Source organism: Vipera berus, assembly GCF_964194415.1.
Source record: "Vipera berus genome assembly, chromosome: 7".
Taxonomy (NCBI): domain Eukaryota; kingdom Metazoa; phylum Chordata; class Lepidosauria; order Squamata; family Viperidae; genus Vipera; species Vipera berus.
In genome coordinates this window covers 64,839,307-64,858,503 of record NC_138209.1, presented here as the reverse complement: position 1 = coordinate 64,858,503, position 19,197 = coordinate 64,839,307, and the positions used below count along the sequence as shown (strand labels likewise).

Below are 19,197 nucleotides of genomic sequence, written 5' to 3'. Positions count from 1 at the left end.
GAAGAGATAAGAATGCCTTCTTAAATGAACAGTGCAAAGAAATAGAAGAAAACAATAGAATATGGAGGACCAGAGATCTCTTCAAGAAAATTGGAGAGATGAAGGGAATGTTTCATGCAAAAATGGGCATGATAAAGGACCAAAATGGCAGGGACCTAACAGAGGCAGAAGAGATTAAGAAGAGGTGGAAAAATTACACAGAGGAACTATATAAGAATGAGCTTAACGTTCTTGATAACCACGATGAGGTGGTCACTGACCTTGAGCCAGACATCTTAGAATGTGAAGTGAAGTGGTCCTTAGAAAAGCTGAGCAACAACAAAGCTAGTGGAGGTGACATTATTCCAGCTGAGCTATTCAAATCTTAAAAGACGATGCAGTAAAAGTGCTACACTCAATTTGCCAGCAAATATGGAAAACTCAACAGTGGCCACAGGATTGGGAAAGATCAGTTTACATTCCAATTCCAAAGAAAGGCAGTGCCAAAGAATGTTCAAACTATCGCACCATTGCACTCATTTCTCATGCTAGTAAAGTTATGCTTAAAATTCTACAAGCTAGACTCCAGCAGTATGTGGATCGAGAAATACCAGAAGTACAGGCAGGATTTTGAAGAGGCAAAGGAACTAGAAATCAAATAGCCAACATACGGTGGATCATGGAGAAAGCTAGGGAGTTCCAGAAAAACATCTACTTCTGCTTTATTGACTATGCTAAAGCCTTTGATTGTGTGGATCACAACAAACTGTGGCAAGTTCTTAAAGAGATGGGAGTACCAGACCATCTTATTTGTCTCTTGAGAAACCTATATGCGGGTCAAGAAGCAAGACACAGAACCACTGATTGGTTCAAAATTGGGAAAGGAGTCCGGCAAGGCTGTATACTGTTGCCCTGCCTATTTAATTTATATGTAGAGCACATCATGAGAAAGGCAGGGCTAGATGAATCAAAAGCTGGAATTAAGATTGCCAGGAGAAATATTAACAACCCAAGATATGCAGATGATACCACTCTAATGGCAGAAATTGAAGAGGAACTAAAGAGCCTCTTGTTGCTGGTGAAGAAGGAGAGTGCAAAATTTGGGTTGAAACTAAACATTAAGAAAACCAAGATCATGGCATCCGGCCCTCTCAGTTCCTGGCAAATAGATGGGGAAGAAATGGAGACAGTGACAGATTTTATTTTCCTGGACTCCAAGATCACTACAGACGGGGACTGCAGCCAAGAAATTAAAAGACGCTTGCCTCTGGGGAGGAAAGCCATGGCAAATCTAGACAGCATACTAAAAAGCAGACACATCACCCTGCCAACAAAAGTGCGTATAGTCAAGGCTATGGTCTTTCCAGTTGCAATGTATGGCTGTGAAAGCTGTACGATAAGAAAGGCTGAGCATCAAAGAATTGAGGCCTTTGAACTATGGTGCTAGAGAAGACTCCTGTCAGTCCCTTGGACTGCAAGGTGATCAAACCGGTCAGTCCTAGAGATCAACCCTGACTGCTCTTTAGAAGGCCAGATCCTGAAGATGAAGCTCAAATACTTTGACCACCTAATGAGAAGGAAGGACTCACTGGAGAACAGCCTAATGCTGGGAAAGATTGAGGGCAAGAGAAGAAGGGGACGACAGAGAATGAGATGGCTGGATGGAGTCACTGAAGCAGTAGGCGTGAGCCTAAATGGACTCCAGAAGATGGTAGAGGACAGGAAGGCCTGGAGGAACATTGTCCATGGGGTTGCAATGGGTCAGATGCGACTTCGCAACTAACAACAATATTTATAGGAGCTGTAGAGAATTAACACTATTTTGTATTAACAAACGTACTTCTTCCAGTTTACATGCTATATACTCCTGAATGACAGTAAGTGCTTCTTTACTTTCTAAGGACAAATGTACTCTTTTTAAGTTAATAATTTAGCTGTAAACATTTTGAAAATTACAAGTGCAGCATTTATTCATTTTTTTAAAAAACAGAAAAAGTATTGTGTTGTTCTCATGGCTTTCGAGAGAAGATTTAAATTATATATTATTCTGTTCATTTTATAAACCCACTTCCCTATTTTATGAATCAAATAGTTTTTATGGATAAAAATAAATATGCTAATCAAGCTGCTTATTCAATGAAGAAGGAATATTTATAATGTAAATCATTATCACATTTCACAGTAGCAAATCCTTTTAGATTTTTTTTCCCAATAAAGCCTTTAATCTGACTAGCCATTTCATAAAAGAAATAATTTTATTTTCTAGAATAAGTCAAGAAAACACTGTCAGAGCCGCAGCACAAAAAAACGATAGGAAAGAAGGATGGAAAAGTAGAGCAGAACAATGAAGCAGCATTCCTGGACCTTCCATTTAGAATAAATGGAACAGTATTCTGCCTTCATACCGTTCTCAATATGCTTTAGATTAGAAGGTGGGTTTTCTTGGAATAGGCAGGGCCTTTAGGATTAGCTGTCTTAAAAGTTGAGTTATGCAGAGAGAAGAGTCAACTCAGATTAAGAAAACCTACCTCCAATTACACCTACTCCAACGCTACTTCTCCTTGTGTTCATTGGAGCTACATGAAACCATTCATCAGTCTTCATATTATAGGCTTCTACTGAGGATAAACCTGTAATAAAGCATAAAGAAACCTAATCAAAATGAAGTATTACTGAATTTTGGGTGGTTGGTTTTTTTTTTACAGTAATAAGCATGTAAAGGCATACCATTTTGCTACCATTAGAGATAACTGGCTAAATAAGCTGGTTAAATACTCATAAATCAAAGTACCTTTGGGCAGATTTTTTCTTTCTGATGACTTCATAGACATATCTATGCAACAACACTAGGTTACCAATGCTTTCCTTTAGGATGAATTTTTTGACTTCCCAATTTAGCCTGCAGTCCCGGAATTCCCCCGATGATCTGCTATCCAAGTTTTAACTCAGATCTAATCTGGCTTGGCCTGAAGCTCAAACTAAGTCAACTGGTAATGCCACCAGTTGAAACAGCACACATAAGTGTGTGTATGCATGCCTGCAGACCCCTCCCTTAAGATTCGGCTCCAATATTCTTCAGATAAAAAGAGACCAATGAGAAGATATACTCTAGAAAATAAACTTTAAAAAGGTTTCTAAATATCCTACTTCTAATGATTTCCATTTAGCATTTCAGTATGTTTGATAATGGAGCTTTCTGTTTTGAATTTAAGAAAAAAAAGCCAAAATGTGTTTCAGGGGGGGAGGGTTGGGGGGGAGAGAGATAGTGAGAATGATTACAACAAAAACACTCCACAATCTAGATGTCCTATACAAAGAAGAGCTGTATAGTGATGTCACTGTATAAAATTATATACCTGTACTCCCATCAAAACCTCCTACAGCATATAGAAGCCCGTTTAATACAGCAGCGCCCAAAGTGCTTCTTCTGTCTTGCATGCTAGCAATGCTTGTCCACTGGTCTTTTACTGGATCATAAGAATCCACACTACGAACCCTCAAGGAGCCATTGAAGCCACCAACAGCAAAGACAAGACCATTCATGTATACAACTCCTGGAAAAAAAAAGGTGTCCATCTCATCACCTGTTCTCAGATGTTGATGTCTATAAATTACCTTCTAAAATCTCATAGTATGAGAGTCTTTTCATATAACATAAATGCCAGGCCATATTTTTTTAAAAAAGAAATAGCTCTTCTTTGTCAAGGTAATAATTTAACAGCTAACCAGCTTGCATAATGTGAGATGTATGATGTAATGATGGGAATCTCAGCAGGATCTATGTCCCTTTAAGAGCCTTTGTATAAAAGGGAAGGCTCTGCTGCTGTGTTGTCTCTCTTCTGTTTCCTGCTGTAACTGCTGTGGTGTATTGGAATCTGCTGTATTAACACCTGTATGTATATTTTTCCTGGTGTATGATATTGTGCATAATGTAAGATAAAACACCATTTAATACAAACCACTGTTTACTGTGCTTACTCCTGGGTTAGCTCAGTGCAATAAGACTGTGCATGCTCTGACACTCTTCTTCCATTTTACTTTATACTTTATCATATTCTTCTATCTTCACTTTATTGCCTACTATATTTTATTCTATATTATTTCACTATAGCTATTTTATCTCATTTCACTGTATCATATCTCTTTTTTTGCATTTTACTGTGGCTGATGCTCATGTTTGATATGGTCAATTGTTTAATTGATAAAAACATTGTATTATATAAATAAAAAGGAAATGGCTGACATAGATTGAAGCTTGCATGCAAGTGTTGTGGTACCTGCCCTGCATCTTCTGGAAGGCAGTTCAGCAACTTGGTGCCATCGCTGTTCTTTAAAATCATAACACTCCACACTGCGGATAGCCTTTGGTGCTTGCCCTCCTACCACTACCATCACCTTTAACAGAAGCAACATCATAAACTTAGATACTCATTAAATGGGGGGGGGGACCTGAACAGACTCTTGACAATGAACAAAAAAAATCCTATCTGCAGTACTATTTCATTTCTCGGAGTGGCATTATTCAGGATGGGTTCAAAAGTTTCAAGGAAAGCCCTGCTAATATGAATATGCTGCAGCCTTTGTTGACTTATCCCTGGGGGAAAAAAACAGGCTATACCCCCAAAATTCCCACTAATGATAAACCGAGAGGGTATCTTTCTTTTCCTACATAGCAGTGTTCTTAGTAAGGAGAGTCATTTCTTTGTGAATTATAAGTCTATTTAAATCTGTTTAATGCCACACAATAGCTTTCAAATTTTCTTAAATAGAAGGTAAAGTCCTAGGTTAGCAAGAATGTAGACACAACTCAACAACATTTTCTATGCAGCTGAATACTGACAAGACTCTCTGGCTGCTTTATTAATTTTACCAGATAGATTTAAGTATGGTTTAAAATGAACAGGAAATTTGACTTATTGACATAATGGCCTCTTTCAACTCTATAATTCTGTATTTAATTTCAATTATTCCAATTATTTATATTTTAAAATAAAAAAGAGTCCACGACTTAAATCACATGCATTTTTTTCCCCATACAGTGCAAGGCATTTCAAAAAGGAAGTACATTATCAGTCACATGCTTACCTTTGGAAGACAGGAAGGTGTTCTTAACCTTGTTCGTATGGACTTCATCAAAGCTCTTTGCTCAAGTGGCAACAAATGGTACTTCATTGCTTCAATTAGGTAATCTTTACATGCGCTGCTATTTTTAACAAGTATCTCTTCTTCAACTCTCTGTGAATTAGCCATATTGATGCAGTCTTAGCAAGAAAGAACACACTGACTAATTTGCATGAATTTAGTTTTTATGTAGTTATTCGTTTTGAATTGGTTCAGTGAGAACTTTAAAATAATTGTTTTTCCAAGAAGTATTGCTAAAATGAAAACAAACCAGTGCAAAAAGAGATAATGACAATCTAATCTATGTATCTTTTTTATGAAGTACTCTTTCAAATATTCTTCTATAAGAATAATAAATATTTGTTTATTGGTATTGATCAGTGTTTTTCAACCTGGGCAACTTCTAGCTGTGCAGACTTCAGTTTCCAGAATTCTCATCTTGAGAGACCAAAGAATTCTGAAAGCTGAAGTTTGCGTGTCTGAAGTTGTTTAGATTGGGAAACTGACTCAGACTTTATTTTTATTTATTAGTTTATAAAATTTATTTTATAAATTTTTATAGTTTTATATTCATATAATTTAGTATCCCATTCAAGGTACCCTTAGGTCATATAACTCTCAAACCTACAAGCCCAATCTATATACAATACTACTAAAAACTCTCATTGTCACTACCAATATGTTGGTGAGGATGCATCACAGGGCAACAATATTTGAACTAAGATAACTCAAATGGATTAATATGAAAATGTATCCAAAATCCAATCTAGAGGGAATGAAATTTTGAAAAGTCGTGGCTTCTTCACGTTGCTGCTACGGTTGGGCTGCTGCTGTGGTCACATGATGGTCATTTTGATCATTCTGTAACAGTTTCCCTGACACTCTCGCAATCCTTCACTCCCTCTCGTACCCAGTGTAAGACTGCGCCAAAGCCACCATACCTATAAGTGGGAAAGGCACGTAAGCAGGGTGGACAAAAGCCAGGAAAAGCTCCCTCGGGGGAAGGAATCAAGTTGTTAAGAAAACAAAAGGACAAAAGTTGGGTCTGAGCATATGGGAAGCTCCCCCTCTCAGGTCTCACCAACAAAGGAGTTGGGCCTGCATGGGAAGCCCCTCCCCACCAATTCTGGGGGATAAAAAGAGGTCCTGAAGTCTTCCGAGTCTTTGAGTGATTTTGGATCCCAGACTTGGCAGTTTCCATCCCTCTGGCTAGTGCCTGGCAGCCTAGTAGAGGGTGCTGGGTAAGTGTGGATGAGTGTGTGTATGTGTGTGTGTAAAAGCAAAAATATATCAGTAAAAGTTTGCTATTTTAATTTCACTGAGTCTCTGTGTACTTTAAGAACCATTTGTGCCTCAGTGTTCAGTTGATTTGGGATTGAGTGCGGCAATTTTCTAGGCCTGTGAGTGTCTACATAAGCTGAGCCTAAGAGCACACTTCTGTAACACCAGCAGCAAGGAATTGACTCACTGTGTCAGAAAGGCCTGGATATTTTCCCTCTTTACTTGCCCTTTATCTGGCACACAAACCTGCACATTTATCCATACCCCATCTTTGTACAGGAACTCAAAGGTTTTTCCCCCCAGGAGTTGTATATATGAATGGTCTTGCATTGGAAGAGAGGAAAGAAGAAAGAGGAGGGAGGGGAGAAAAGGGAGGGAGGGAGGGAAGGAAGGAAGGAAGGAAGGAAGGAAGGAAGGAAGGAAGGAAGGAAGGAAGGAAGGAAGAAATGACAGCGGAGGGAGGGAGGGTTGATTGACTTCCAACACTCATTGCCAACTTCCCACAAAGAAATTAAATGGGGAAGCCACCAGGAAATTGGAAGTTGCTCTCCTCTCCCTGATTCCCCCCCCCTCACGTATGGTCATTTGCTTCTCTGTTTAAGCAAGGAAATACTTACAAAACGATGACCCAACAAAGCATAAGTTGCCTAGTATGATTATAAAGACTGATCCAACTTTTACAGAAAGCATCAATCTGGGGGATTTTATTATCCGAAATGGGCCAACTCACTGTGGCCAACTTGCTGTAGCCAACTTGCCACGAGACAACTTGCCACAGGACAATTCAACAAATAAAAGTTAAATTTTCGACAGAACCATGGCCAATAATAATAAAATAAATAAAGTCAATACAGAAATACAAGAGTTACAATCATTTCGACAAAAATGTGGTCAACAATAGTAAAAGTATAAAACAATTAATACAACAATTGACTTGTCCTGCGGCGAGTTGGCTGTGGTGAGTTGGTTGCAGCAAGTTGGCCTAGACCCTTTGTTATGTTTACCCAATTACACAAGCTTTTATCTTGTAGTATAACAAGACCACAAATGAAATGCCTCCAGTTAATTACCTGGACCAAATATTCCTTTGACAGTAAAGGTAATCGAACATGTTCCATCAGACGTGCCATGAGTTCTTGCCTCACATCTTTGTCATAGTTAACCCAAGCAATCACTGCTTCAAATACCTTGTGTAAAATAAAGACACATCATGAGTTCTGCATATGGTTTGCTTGACAGATACATATAGAACTCTATTATTTTGTTTAGAGAGGGAGAACATTTCCAACAAAAGCCAGCTGGAACTGTCTTGTCTAATTCTCCATTGTCTCCACCCATTCATCTCTTAGAAGTGAAGACATATTGGCTACAGAAGTTTTAACTTATCTAGACCAGATTAATGTGTTTTAAAATGTAACAATAACTTGCCAGTTTGGGCATTACAAAGAATAGCACATTTAATTTCCTCTCCTCCTATGTATTCTTTTTCTGACTTTTCTCTAAGCAAGAAAGGGGACTACTACATTATCTCCAACTATTAATAAGCTGGTGGAGGTAATGTCTATTTCCTCAAGGAAAACCAATTGTGGAAAAAAGCAATCAGACTCAAACTGTATATAATGATACACATACTGCTAAACAGGTACAAGAGTTTAAAAGTATAAATACTGATAGGAAACCCTAGTTCCAGCTAATTCTTTGAGTTTCACACATTTTTGCCTTGGGAGTCACAACTGGAAAAAAAATATGAAATGACTGGAGTGAAAGGGAAAAAAAACATTCAAAAATCTTTCTCCTATATCCTCCTATCAAACTATATTGTAAATGAATAAATATTTCAACAATGGCCCTTCTAATCTGATTCCATGATTTTAAAGGTAAAAATTTCTGCATTAGAAATATTTCAAAGCCAAAGTTAGACAGTTCTTTTTTATATAAATATTTTATTGATTTTCTATTTTTACAATCAAGTGCCTAATTAAACAACATGATGACTGGGTCCATTAGTAATTTCATGGTACATGTAAGCTTCTTCATACTTAATCCAATATTACATCTTCCAATACATCCTCTCTTCATCTGGTAAGAGACATTTTTCCACACTAAGAAAATACAATTCTTATTGTGGTAAATAAATAAACAATTGCCTATCAACATTTGTTATATTTTTCTAAAGGTATCAATAATGTCAGTTTAAAATATCTATTAACCAAAGCATATCTTAATTGCATTTACATTTATTATCCGTTTATTCAATCTATATCCTATTTTTGCTTTTTTCAGTTCTAATTCCCTTTTAGTAATAAACATTTTTCCACACTAAGCAAATATAATTCTTATTATTGTAAGTAAATATAGAATTGCCTATCGATATATTTTTCTAAAAATGTCAATAATATCAGTTTAAAATAGCTTTTCTAACCAAAACATATATTAATTGCATTTGCATTCAATATCCAATTATTCAGTCTAAATCCTATTTTCGCTTTTTACAATTTTAATTCCCCATCTATGTTCAAAATATCCCAATCATTTATAATTTCAAAACAAGTTACCGTATATACTTGAGTATAAGCCGACTCGAGTATAAGCCGAGACCCCCAATTTCACCCCCCAAAACTGGAAAAAGTTATTGACTCGAGTATAAGCCGATCCGCCGTTCTGCAAGCCTCCGCCGCTGGCGGAGGCTGGATCCGCGCTCTGCAAGCCTCTGCCGCCAGCAGAGGCTCGATCCGCCATTTTGCAAGCCTGAATACACAGGAATACCCTGTGTGGACGCGGCTCTCGGGGAAGCCCTGGCTGTCCGCTTCCTCACTCCACGCTGCCATTCGGGGCCCGCGCGTTCCCCGGGCAAATCGCGGCGCCCAGCAGGCGAGGAAACACGCCCGCTCCAGTCGCCCCCCCTTCCCTCAGGAGACGCGAAGCAAGTGACCGCCCGGAGCTTACCGAGGACTTGCGCGCGGCCGAGGCTTCGGTGCTTCCAGGATCGCGCGCACCTCTCCCAAGCCGCCGCCGTCCGGAGACCTGCCGAAGTTTGGGGAGGTTTGGGGAGGTGCGCGCGCACCTCCCCAAACCTCCCCAAACGTCGGCAGGTCTCCGGACCTCCGCGGAAAGAAGCAGGCAGCGGAAAGAAGCAGGCAGGCAGGGCGCGGAGGTCCGGAGACCTGCCGACGTTTGGGGAGGTTTGGGGAGGTGCGCGCGCACCTCCCCAAACCTCCCCAAACTTCGGCAGGTCTCCGGACGGCGGTGGCTTGGGAGAGGTGCGCGCGATCCCGGAAGCACCAAAGCCTCGGCCGCGCACAAGTCCTCGGTAAGTTTTTTTGTTGACTGGAGTATAAGCCGAAGTGGAATTTTTCAGCCCAAAAAGTGGGCTGAAAAATTCGGCTTATACTCAAGTATATACGGTATATTTGGGTAACCAAACGTTTCCCCTATTCAAAATTCTTAACATATTCTTCTTTTCCTTTTTATACCAAGATATGATATTCTGGTTACAAATCCTATCTATCTAATTATAATAATATTTCTATTTCTAACAATCTATTCTTAACCATATTCAAACATCAAATTGATACTATAACATCCCCCTCTAACAGGTCAAAGCTTCTGTTTCTGTCAGTCTTACTCTAGCTTTCTTTCTTTGCCAACTAACTTTCCAAGTCAGTACACTTGGATCATCAAATAGTTCTTCCTCTATTTTTGTATATATTATTTGAGTCAAGAGAATCAATTTCATTAAGGTATTGTTGGCAGAACCGGCCCAATGATATTCATTAAACAGCCTCTCTCCTTCTCCAATTCCCACAATTCTGTTGACAGCTTTCTCTTCCATTCCATCAGCTCTCCTTCCTTATCCTCCAGTATGTTCTGAGACTGTCTGATCCATTTCCAATATTCTCATTGTGTCTTCTAAGTCTTCATTTTTCTGAGTCTGGTCAAAATTTTCTTCCTTCAGATCCTCAATGTTTGTGTCAGCATTTTCTATTTTTCCTTCTGTTTTCTGAGTTGCTGGTTCCTTCTCTGTATTTATTTTCTGGCTTTGTAGATTAAAATTAAAAAAATGTTCTTTTATCTCCTTTGTGTTTCTTTTAAACTCATCATGAGCTAAAGTGATTGTTTCTTGTATTGATTTCAACATGGAGAGAATTTCTTTCTGTGATTCCTCAGTATTTTCTTGGTAATATGGCAAACTGAGGCTTCTGGAGACAGGTGTTAAAGATGCTTTTTCACCATTTAAAATTAAGTAGGAAACATCCATTATATATTTTGTAAGTATTCTTTATGAGTTTATCCAACCTCCCCTAATCAGATATAAGTAAAGTTCATTTTTTTCTGTCCAACGAGAAAGATATCCTTTCTGTCCAGGGAGAAAAAAAAGAACCATTACAAGTTGTTTAATAATCAAGATTTATAATCCAAAGTGTTCCATCATATCCAGCAATAGTATATATGTCTTCTTTAGGAGAACAGATCCACAATACAGTTCTAGAAGTCAGTATTTTTGTTCATAGTTCAGACAGGCCAATTTTAAAATGATATTATTGTCTCAAGCAGTCCCAAGCCTGTTCCATTTTCTCAGTTGCAAATCTCAAAAGTCAGAGCTTCAAGGCCAGCCAAAGTCTTATCTGACTCTGGGCTTCAAGCCAGGCTGCTTTTAGGCAAAAATAAATTGTAGTGCCGTACATTCACCACTAGATGTCATCAACGCCATTTTTCAGTTTTTAAATCCAAAACTTATAAGCTTTTCCAGCTTTTTTTTAAAAAAAGTCTTAGAAAACACTTTTAGTCCCCAAATTTCCAAGTCATATTTATATATTAGTTCCAAGTTAATCTTATAGGTTTCTCCTTTTCCTCAGGTAATTAATTTGCTGCTTTCCTAAGGGAATGAGATGGAAGTTCCCTTCCCCTTCTCTTTGGGGGGGAGTGCTTTGGGCAGATTTTCAGGAAAAGGTCTTAAATTCATAAAGAGGGGCTTAGATCTCACCTGGTTTCATCCATGTTGCTGTAAACTTGCTTAGTAGTGCTTGGTATCTTCCGTTGACAACAGTTTCTGACTGGCTACACCAGATATGTCAAACTTGTGACATCACGTGACATCGTGCAACGTATCAAGACGGTTTTGCCATTTCCAGCAATGGGGTGAGCGCGGCTTCTGCATGATGCATCCAACCCGTGGGCCGGCAGTTTGACACCCCTCAGCTACATGAATGTAGCCAGTCTTTCCCCCACCAATTTGGAGGGCTTTCTTGGATCAAATGGGAGGGCTGCCACACGTCTCCCCCCCATGATCAAACGAGGGTCCCCTCCTTGCTTGCCACCTCTATGGGGCGGCTTTTGACCCTTTTCAGCGTCCCCCAGTGGGGCAAAGTCAAATACGGAAGTTGGAGCTCGTCTTCCAGCATTTGCCTCACCGCAACACCATAACCAGAAGCCCCCAAAGTTAGACACTTCTGACCTTACTGGAATTGTTTTGATATTGGAATATTTCTGGCAAAAAAAAGGACACGGTATCTGAGTAATCAGATAAAAAAAGAACAGAACCCTCATTTCAAACTCAAATTTTAAACATTCGCATCTGAAACAGTCTGCATACCTCTACATGATTACATATCATAATGTCCAAATAAGGAAGATATTACCTTACCTTTTCTTCTGATGCTACTGTTAGTTTGTCACTGGATATTAAGCTGCACACCTGTTCTACACCAAGACTGAGAAATTCCTCACCTAGTACAACCTCAGTAAAGTGCTGTTCTATTTCAAGAAAAAATATATATAAACATATAGACTGCAGCAAACAGAAGCAACATGAAGAAGGCACTTTATCCTTATAGAGATACGGAATAGTTTTCCTTCTGGTTAAATTGCTAGAAGATACAGCTCCTGTCTACATCATGTCTATGAAAGAGTAATGTCATTTAAAATGTGGAAATCTCATTTATAAACCCAACTGGACTTTGTGTGCAACTGCCAACATAATTTCTAAAATAAGGCCACTACGTTTGGAAAATAAGACTGACAATAAGAGCTTCATTCAGAAACATGTAATACATAATAAGATTCAAAGACTGAAATCATGGCTGTGACTGGATAAATCCTATTTCATATACGGGGTGTCCCAAAATCTTAATGCAGAACTATACTAAGACTTTTAGAACACCCTGTCTATAATTTTTTTCCCAGTACACTTGAGCATGTTAGAAAGCATGCATAATGTTATATACACCAAGAGCATATATAAACAAATATTGGCAAACGTGATAGACGAACTCTACTATTATTAATGGTAAGTGGGATTAACAATTTATCCATGGAAGCTGAAGGGTTATGTTTGATGGGTTTGTTTGATTTCTGTAAGCCACTCATAATCACCTGCATGTGGTGGATGGTCATAAAATCATATAAATTTATAAAGTACATGAATAAGGCAACATTATTTGAGAGGCAGTTTGGTCTAGTACAGGGGTAGGCAACCTTGGCTCTTTTATGACTCGTGGACTTCAACTCCCAGAATTCCTGAGACAGCCATGCTGAGGGAAAAGAGAGAGGTTTCCATGCTTAGCCATGCGGGCTCAGAAATTCTGGGAGTTGAAGTTCATGAGTCCTAAAAGAGCCAAGGTTGCCTATCCCTGGTCCAGTAGTTAAGGCACCAGGCTACAATTTGGGAGATTGTGAGTTCAGTTTAGTCATGAAGGTGGAGAAAATAGAAGGAAGGTGTGTTGGATATGTTTGCCACCTTGTATTTGTAAGAGTTATTTGTAAAAATAATAAAGGCATGATATAAATAAACATTAGAACACAGGATAGCAAAATAACCATATCCAATTTAAAACATATCTTCTAATTCTGTAAAATCATACAAGAAATCATACAAACAAAATAAAGCTGATTACATATGGTGGTGCTTAAAAGCTACTTTCCTCAATAAATACTGTAAACTAGTGTCAGGATTTGTGGAAGAACGGATCACGTTTCAAATCATAACTATGCATAAATATTGAAAATTCAAAAGTGTTCACAAGCTTATGAGCACCATTCCATAGGATGCTAGTTGACGCTAGTAAAAATAATAAAGGCATGATATAAATAAACATTAGAACACAGGATAGCAAAATAACCATATCCAATTTAAAACATATCTTCTAATTCTGTAAAATCATACAAGAAATCATACAAACAAAATAAAGCTGATTACATATGGTGGTGCTTAAAAGCTACTTTCCTCAATAAATACTGTAAACTAGTGTCAGGATTTGTGGAAGAACGGATCACGTTTCAAATCATAACTATGCATAAATATTGAAAATTCAAAAGTGTTCACAAGCTTATGAGCACCATTCCATAGGATGCTAGTTGACGCACAAAGTTTCAAATCGTTGTTTAAATAAAGAAAGGGAAGCAGCTTGACGGATATCCAGTGGGGGGGAAAATTCCATAATTCACCCTATTTCTGGTATTTAGGCATATGTGCCAATAAATACGTAGTAGTGCTTGCATGTTTGTAGGAGATGACAAGAGGAAACACGGTGGAATTCTATGATTTAGGTAAAAATAGCTGGGGACAAACAAATTTTAAGAAGGAAGAACTGAGTATGCTGACTATTAGGGAGGAACCGGAACTCCATGTCAGAAAAAACAACTGGGAAGGGAGTGTTACTAATTACCAGGGCTTTTTTTTTCTCATAGAACGCTCAGAATGGAGTTCCGGCACCTTTTTTTGGATGGAACCTTGTAGGGTAGGCAAGGTGGGTTGTATGACATGTGTGAGTTCCGGCACCTTTTTCTTTTACAAAAAAGCACTGCTAATTACCATTCTTGTCTGCACCTTCTAGTTCAAGAAAACAGGCACCCATGAAGACAGGAGAATGTGTGGGTACCAGACCAAAAATACTTCCCATAATCTGGTTGGGTTACTTGAGCTGGGCCAGGGCAACCTCCCATTGCTGCAGAACAAGAGGCTTATGTGCCAAATGGCATAGACTAGTGGTGAAAACCTATGTTAGAAGAGAACACAGTTTTGGCAGAGTCTCATTTTTATAGCTATGACTGGAATTGTTATGCAATATTTTCCCAAAGGAAAGACATTAACACCCAATCCATAACTGGAAATATTACTCCATGAAGTATTATAGAGCTGTGGTGGCACAGTGGTTAGAATGCAGTACTGCAGGCTACTTCTGCTGATTGCCGGCTGACAGCAGTTCGGCAGTTCGAGCCTCACCGGCTCAAGGTTGACTCAGCCTTTCATTCTTCCGAGGTCGGTAAAATGAGGAGCCAGATTGTTGGGGGCAATATGCTGACTCTGTAAGCTGCTTAGAAAGGGCTGCAAAGCATTGTGAAGCAGTATATAAGTCTAAGTGCTATTGCTACTATATGCCTGAACTCAGTATTTTTTATCTATAAAATTAACATATGAAATGAAGTGTACTGAAATTGCTTTCCATAAGGTGAACTCCATAGATGCAAGCATACATGCATGGTTAATACAAGGGGAATAATTCTCAACATAGGCCCTTGAAAATACAATGCAGAAGAACGCTTCTCAGAAATGATAGCTGGCCAGATAAAATTTTAGTTGCATTTGCCATGTTATCAATATTATAGCTGAAGTATTCTGGGAAACTGAATTACTGTCTACTGAATTTCCACATTAACAATAATTCCTACTTTATTTTGGCAGATTGAATCCTATTTATTGTATTACTACATTAATATTTTGAGAAAAAGAATGAGTGCCTGTTTTCAAAGATTTAATACTGTTTTATTTAAATTTAAAGGTCTATTTTAAATTTAGTTTTTTGCAATTTATTTAGCCTCTTGGCTCCTTTGCTAATATCAAATCATAAAACAATTTTTGTTTACCCTTACAACTTTAATTTCTTCATTATAATTTACATTCTCTTACACGTGGGCAATACAGAAAGGATTGTTAAAAAAAGGAATGTTAAAAATAATACCACAATCCTCCTTTTTAGAACTGCACTTGCCTGCATATGTGTTGGCCTTGTTTAGAAGCTCAATGCAGGCATGCATATCAGCAAACGCCTGGATGCCCAAACAGTTGACAGGATGAAGCTGAGTTTCCAGAAAATCACAGCAACTTTTTTTTACATCCTGCAGTTGAAGCAAACTAGCTGCTGGGAGTAGTACCTACAATAACCAAAATTAAAGGAGTCAGTATCATTAGCAAGAAAAATAAAAAAGGAATTTCTAAGTCTATGACAGTCTGTAAGTGGTTAATTAATTATATAACTAATAGGCAAATTCTCACTATGCTTCTATCTTAATTCTGTTTTGCACCTTTACCCATCATGGGTAGTGATGAAGAACTGACAGAAAAGGACAGCAGTAACACAGCTGTTTATTTAAATTGTAGGCTGTACTTCAACAAATGAATCCAGACTCAATAGATAGGATATACATAATATCCATGTATACTGTATGTGCTTTGCTTCTCTATAATTTTTTCATTGTAGCGAGCAGGGACTCAGTCTAGGAAATTGCTTGTATACCATACTTAAAACTTGTCAAACAAGATTAGGATATGAAGAGATAGTTCAGAGATAGTTCCATATCTTATCTTGTCTGGAAAGATTCATTGTGTAATGCTTGCAAAAACTGCAATGGTTTATTTTTGTTTATATTTATTAAACTTACATGCTGCCTATTTCACCTAGAGATGACCCTAGGCAGCTTACAATCTTTATTACCTGAGAAACTAGCTCAGGTACACTAACCATTGGACCATCTGACATCTTTCAGACAGGTAGGACTGGCTAACAAAATGTATTCCAGTGTGAATGGAATAGAAAATAGCAACGAGAGTTTTAAAAAGAGAGCCCTGTAATCTTCACTACAGTTTGATACATTGGCTATTTATTATTTCTTTGGCTGCCCCTCTGATGGTCTACAATTTCACACTCATTTTACTTTGTGAATAGCGTAACAGATGTAAAAAAAGAAAAGAAAAAAGCAACCAGCTATCAAATTTAGCAGTTTTCTCCCCTTAAAACAAGCAGCTACCAAATATTATTTATCTTTGTTCAATATTACTCTAACATTTTATGGCATGATACCCAGTAATATCAACAACAGTCTCTTTGTTACTGTATTTGGATTTGATAAATATGTGATATAACTTACTTATCTAGGGGACAGAACAACTACAGGATCAGAAATCCCAGCAGATTTATGAAAGATTAACATGACACAGTATCACATATAATAGAGGCCCCAAACCTTTTGGGCACTAGGGACCGGTTCTGTGGAAAGAGGTTTTTCCGCGGACCGGGGAGTGTGTGGTTTTGTGTGCTGCCTGTATCTCATGGATGGAGCTTTGCTTGTTTGTGTGGACCTGTTGCTGGCATGCCATGGCCCGGTACTGGTCCACGGACCGGGTGGATTGGGGACCCCTGACATATAAGGCCTTCATAATAATGGAACACTATTATTTGCTTGCATTAACTTAAGACAAATTCAAGAAGTTTTTTTCCTATTAAGCTCTTTATGTCTTTCTACTGTCCTAAACATTTCTACGCTATATTTGAAAATTTGAATGTAACAAAAATTTCTGATTTTAACAAACTGAGAGAACTTTGAACTAGTTACTAAATCAGGTTTCTAATTCATTCTTTTCTACACAAGACTAGATTTTAAAAAATCTGTGAGATTTCCAAACGTTTATTGGACTGATACAAAAGATGCCAAGATACTTCAAGCAAAAACACTTGTCATTATATTTGTGAATGTCTTTGAAGAACATATGAGTCAACATAAACAGCTGTAATGGTGGGCAGGTGGCAGTAAAGAAAGCTAAAAATACAAAGTGACATCGGTACCACAAAGCAGAAGGCTAATACTTTACATTTCACGCCAAAAGGCTATTAACATCCGTTTCAGATGTGAATGATTTCAGAAACCATTTGTTGCACCTTGAGGTTTTACTAGAACAGGAAATTTAAGTTATTAACTAAAGTAACATTTGACATTCAAATACAATTTATAGACATAGTAGGTAGATTTATTTAAAATGCTTGTTGTTCAGCAGCACCGAACATTTACACAAGGATGGGTCAATATTATGCCTGTATTCTGACAGCCATTAAATGTCCTAGTGCCCATAGCAGCATACGTACAGAACACTGTTTATTAATGACCCAAACTCCATTTGCATTTTGGGGGATTTAAGTGGTCTGTTGACATTGTCAAAAAGCATATTTCCCAGTTTACAACTTTTATTAAAAGGGATAAGCTGTTGTGAGCCACAGCTCACAGAGTGGCTAAGCTGATGTAGGATTTAAATTTGGATGAGATAAGGGCAAAAGGTGCTACCAGATTTCTTATTTTTTTTCTTTCCACCATACTAATATATTGCTCTTCATAAAGTGTCTACAGACATAGAAACTTTTAAAATCAAACCAGAAAAACTTAGAACTGTTACCTGTTTTTTTTCTTTCTTTCAATATTATTTCAATTCAACTGGAGTCTACCATAGAAAATCTTCCGTATATACTTGAGTATAAGCCGACTCGAATATAAGCCGAGACCCCTAATTTCACCCCCCCCCAAAATGGAAAAAGTTAGTGACTCGAGTATAAGCCGAGGCTGGGAAATGCAGCAGCTCACCTTATGCTCCTCTCCAGAGATCTTCCCTCAGCAGCGGCCGGCAAAGTAGCTCGCACGTGAAACAAGCCTGGCAGAGGAGCCGGAGCGGCGAGCAGAGGCGCCCGGCCCAGATCCTGCAAGGCCCGGCCGAGACGCGCCCCCAGCAGCGGAGCTGCTCCGGCTCCTCTGCCGGGCTTGTTTTGCATGTGAGCTACTTTGCCTGACGCTGCTGGGGTTGCGTCTCGGCCGGGGCCTTGCAGGATCCGGCCTGGGCGCCTCTGCTCGCCCTCAGCAGCACCTGGCCCGGAATCACATGCGAAACAAGCCCGGCAGAGGAGCCGGAGCGGCGAGCAGAGGCGCCCGGCCCAGATCCTGCAAGGCCCGGCCGAGACGCAACCCCAGCAGCGTCAGGCAAAGTAGCTCGGCCGCGCGCAAGTCCTCGGTAAGTTCTTTTTTTTGTTCACTGGAGTATAAGCTGAAGTGGATTTTTCAGCCCAAAAAGTGGGCTGAAAAATTCGGCTTATACTCAAGTATATACGGTAAATTATCAAAAGTAAAGCATATAGTAAAAGGAACTTGGGAATCAATCACACAGGTGCTTGGACATGCTCTCATCTCATCCTGGAACCAAAAAGATCTTCTGTCAAAATAAATTTAGTTGCTCCCACAACATGCTCTTAATATGCATCTACCCCCATTTCCGTCTGGTATTTAGAAGAGACCTACTTATGGATCAGGGGTGTCAAAGTGATGGCCCATGGACTGGATGCATCATGCACAGGCCATGCCCACCCTGCCTCTGCAAAGGCAAAAAACATTGCACTACGTCACATCACATGACGCGATCTAGTTTGATACCCGTGTTATAGATGATGTAAGACAGCTGAGATGGAGGTGGTACATCCATTGTTGTGCTCTTTGATTTCTCAGCACCTTTTGATAACATCAACATCTGGATTGGCTCTAGAGATTGGGAATTGGGGGCATTGTTTTTTGGTACAACTAGTCCTTGATGTACGGCAGAATTGAGACAAGAATTTAAGTATCTAAGTGGTCTGCATTATTTAGCGCACTGCTTAGCAGTCCTGGTTACTGTAATTAATTATTAGGTGACAAAACTTCTTACCAGCTACCCACAACCAAATTCAGTGGGGCAGGAATTTGGGAGGAATTTGTAAATGTAGGCTGGCATGTAAAAGGGAATGAAAGTGT

The 19,197-nt window shown here is 38.9% G+C and overlaps 1 protein-coding gene across 2 annotated transcripts in view; it reads right to left on the bottom strand.

Moving 5' to 3' along the window:
• Nucleotides 1-19,197, bottom strand: part of KLHL2 (kelch like family member 2) — a 49,953-nt gene that overhangs the window by 14,940 nt on the left and 15,816 nt on the right. The window contains exons 5-11 of one of the 2 annotated variants that reach the window (XM_081332124.1): nucleotides 15,369-15,531; nucleotides 12,026-12,135; nucleotides 7,452-7,568; nucleotides 5,065-5,214; nucleotides 4,257-4,374; nucleotides 3,336-3,533; nucleotides 2,508-2,609 (exon numbers count right to left, since the gene is read on the bottom strand). In XM_081332124.1, coding sequence (XP_081188250.1) covers nucleotides 2,508-2,609; nucleotides 3,336-3,533; nucleotides 4,257-4,374; nucleotides 5,065-5,214; nucleotides 7,452-7,568; nucleotides 12,026-12,135; nucleotides 15,369-15,531 — 958 coding nt within the window. The remainder of the gene's footprint in view (nucleotides 1-2,507; nucleotides 2,610-3,335; nucleotides 3,534-4,256; nucleotides 4,375-5,064; nucleotides 5,215-7,451; nucleotides 7,569-12,025; nucleotides 12,136-15,368; nucleotides 15,532-19,197) is intronic. The other variant, XM_081332125.1, reaches the window with a different exon arrangement.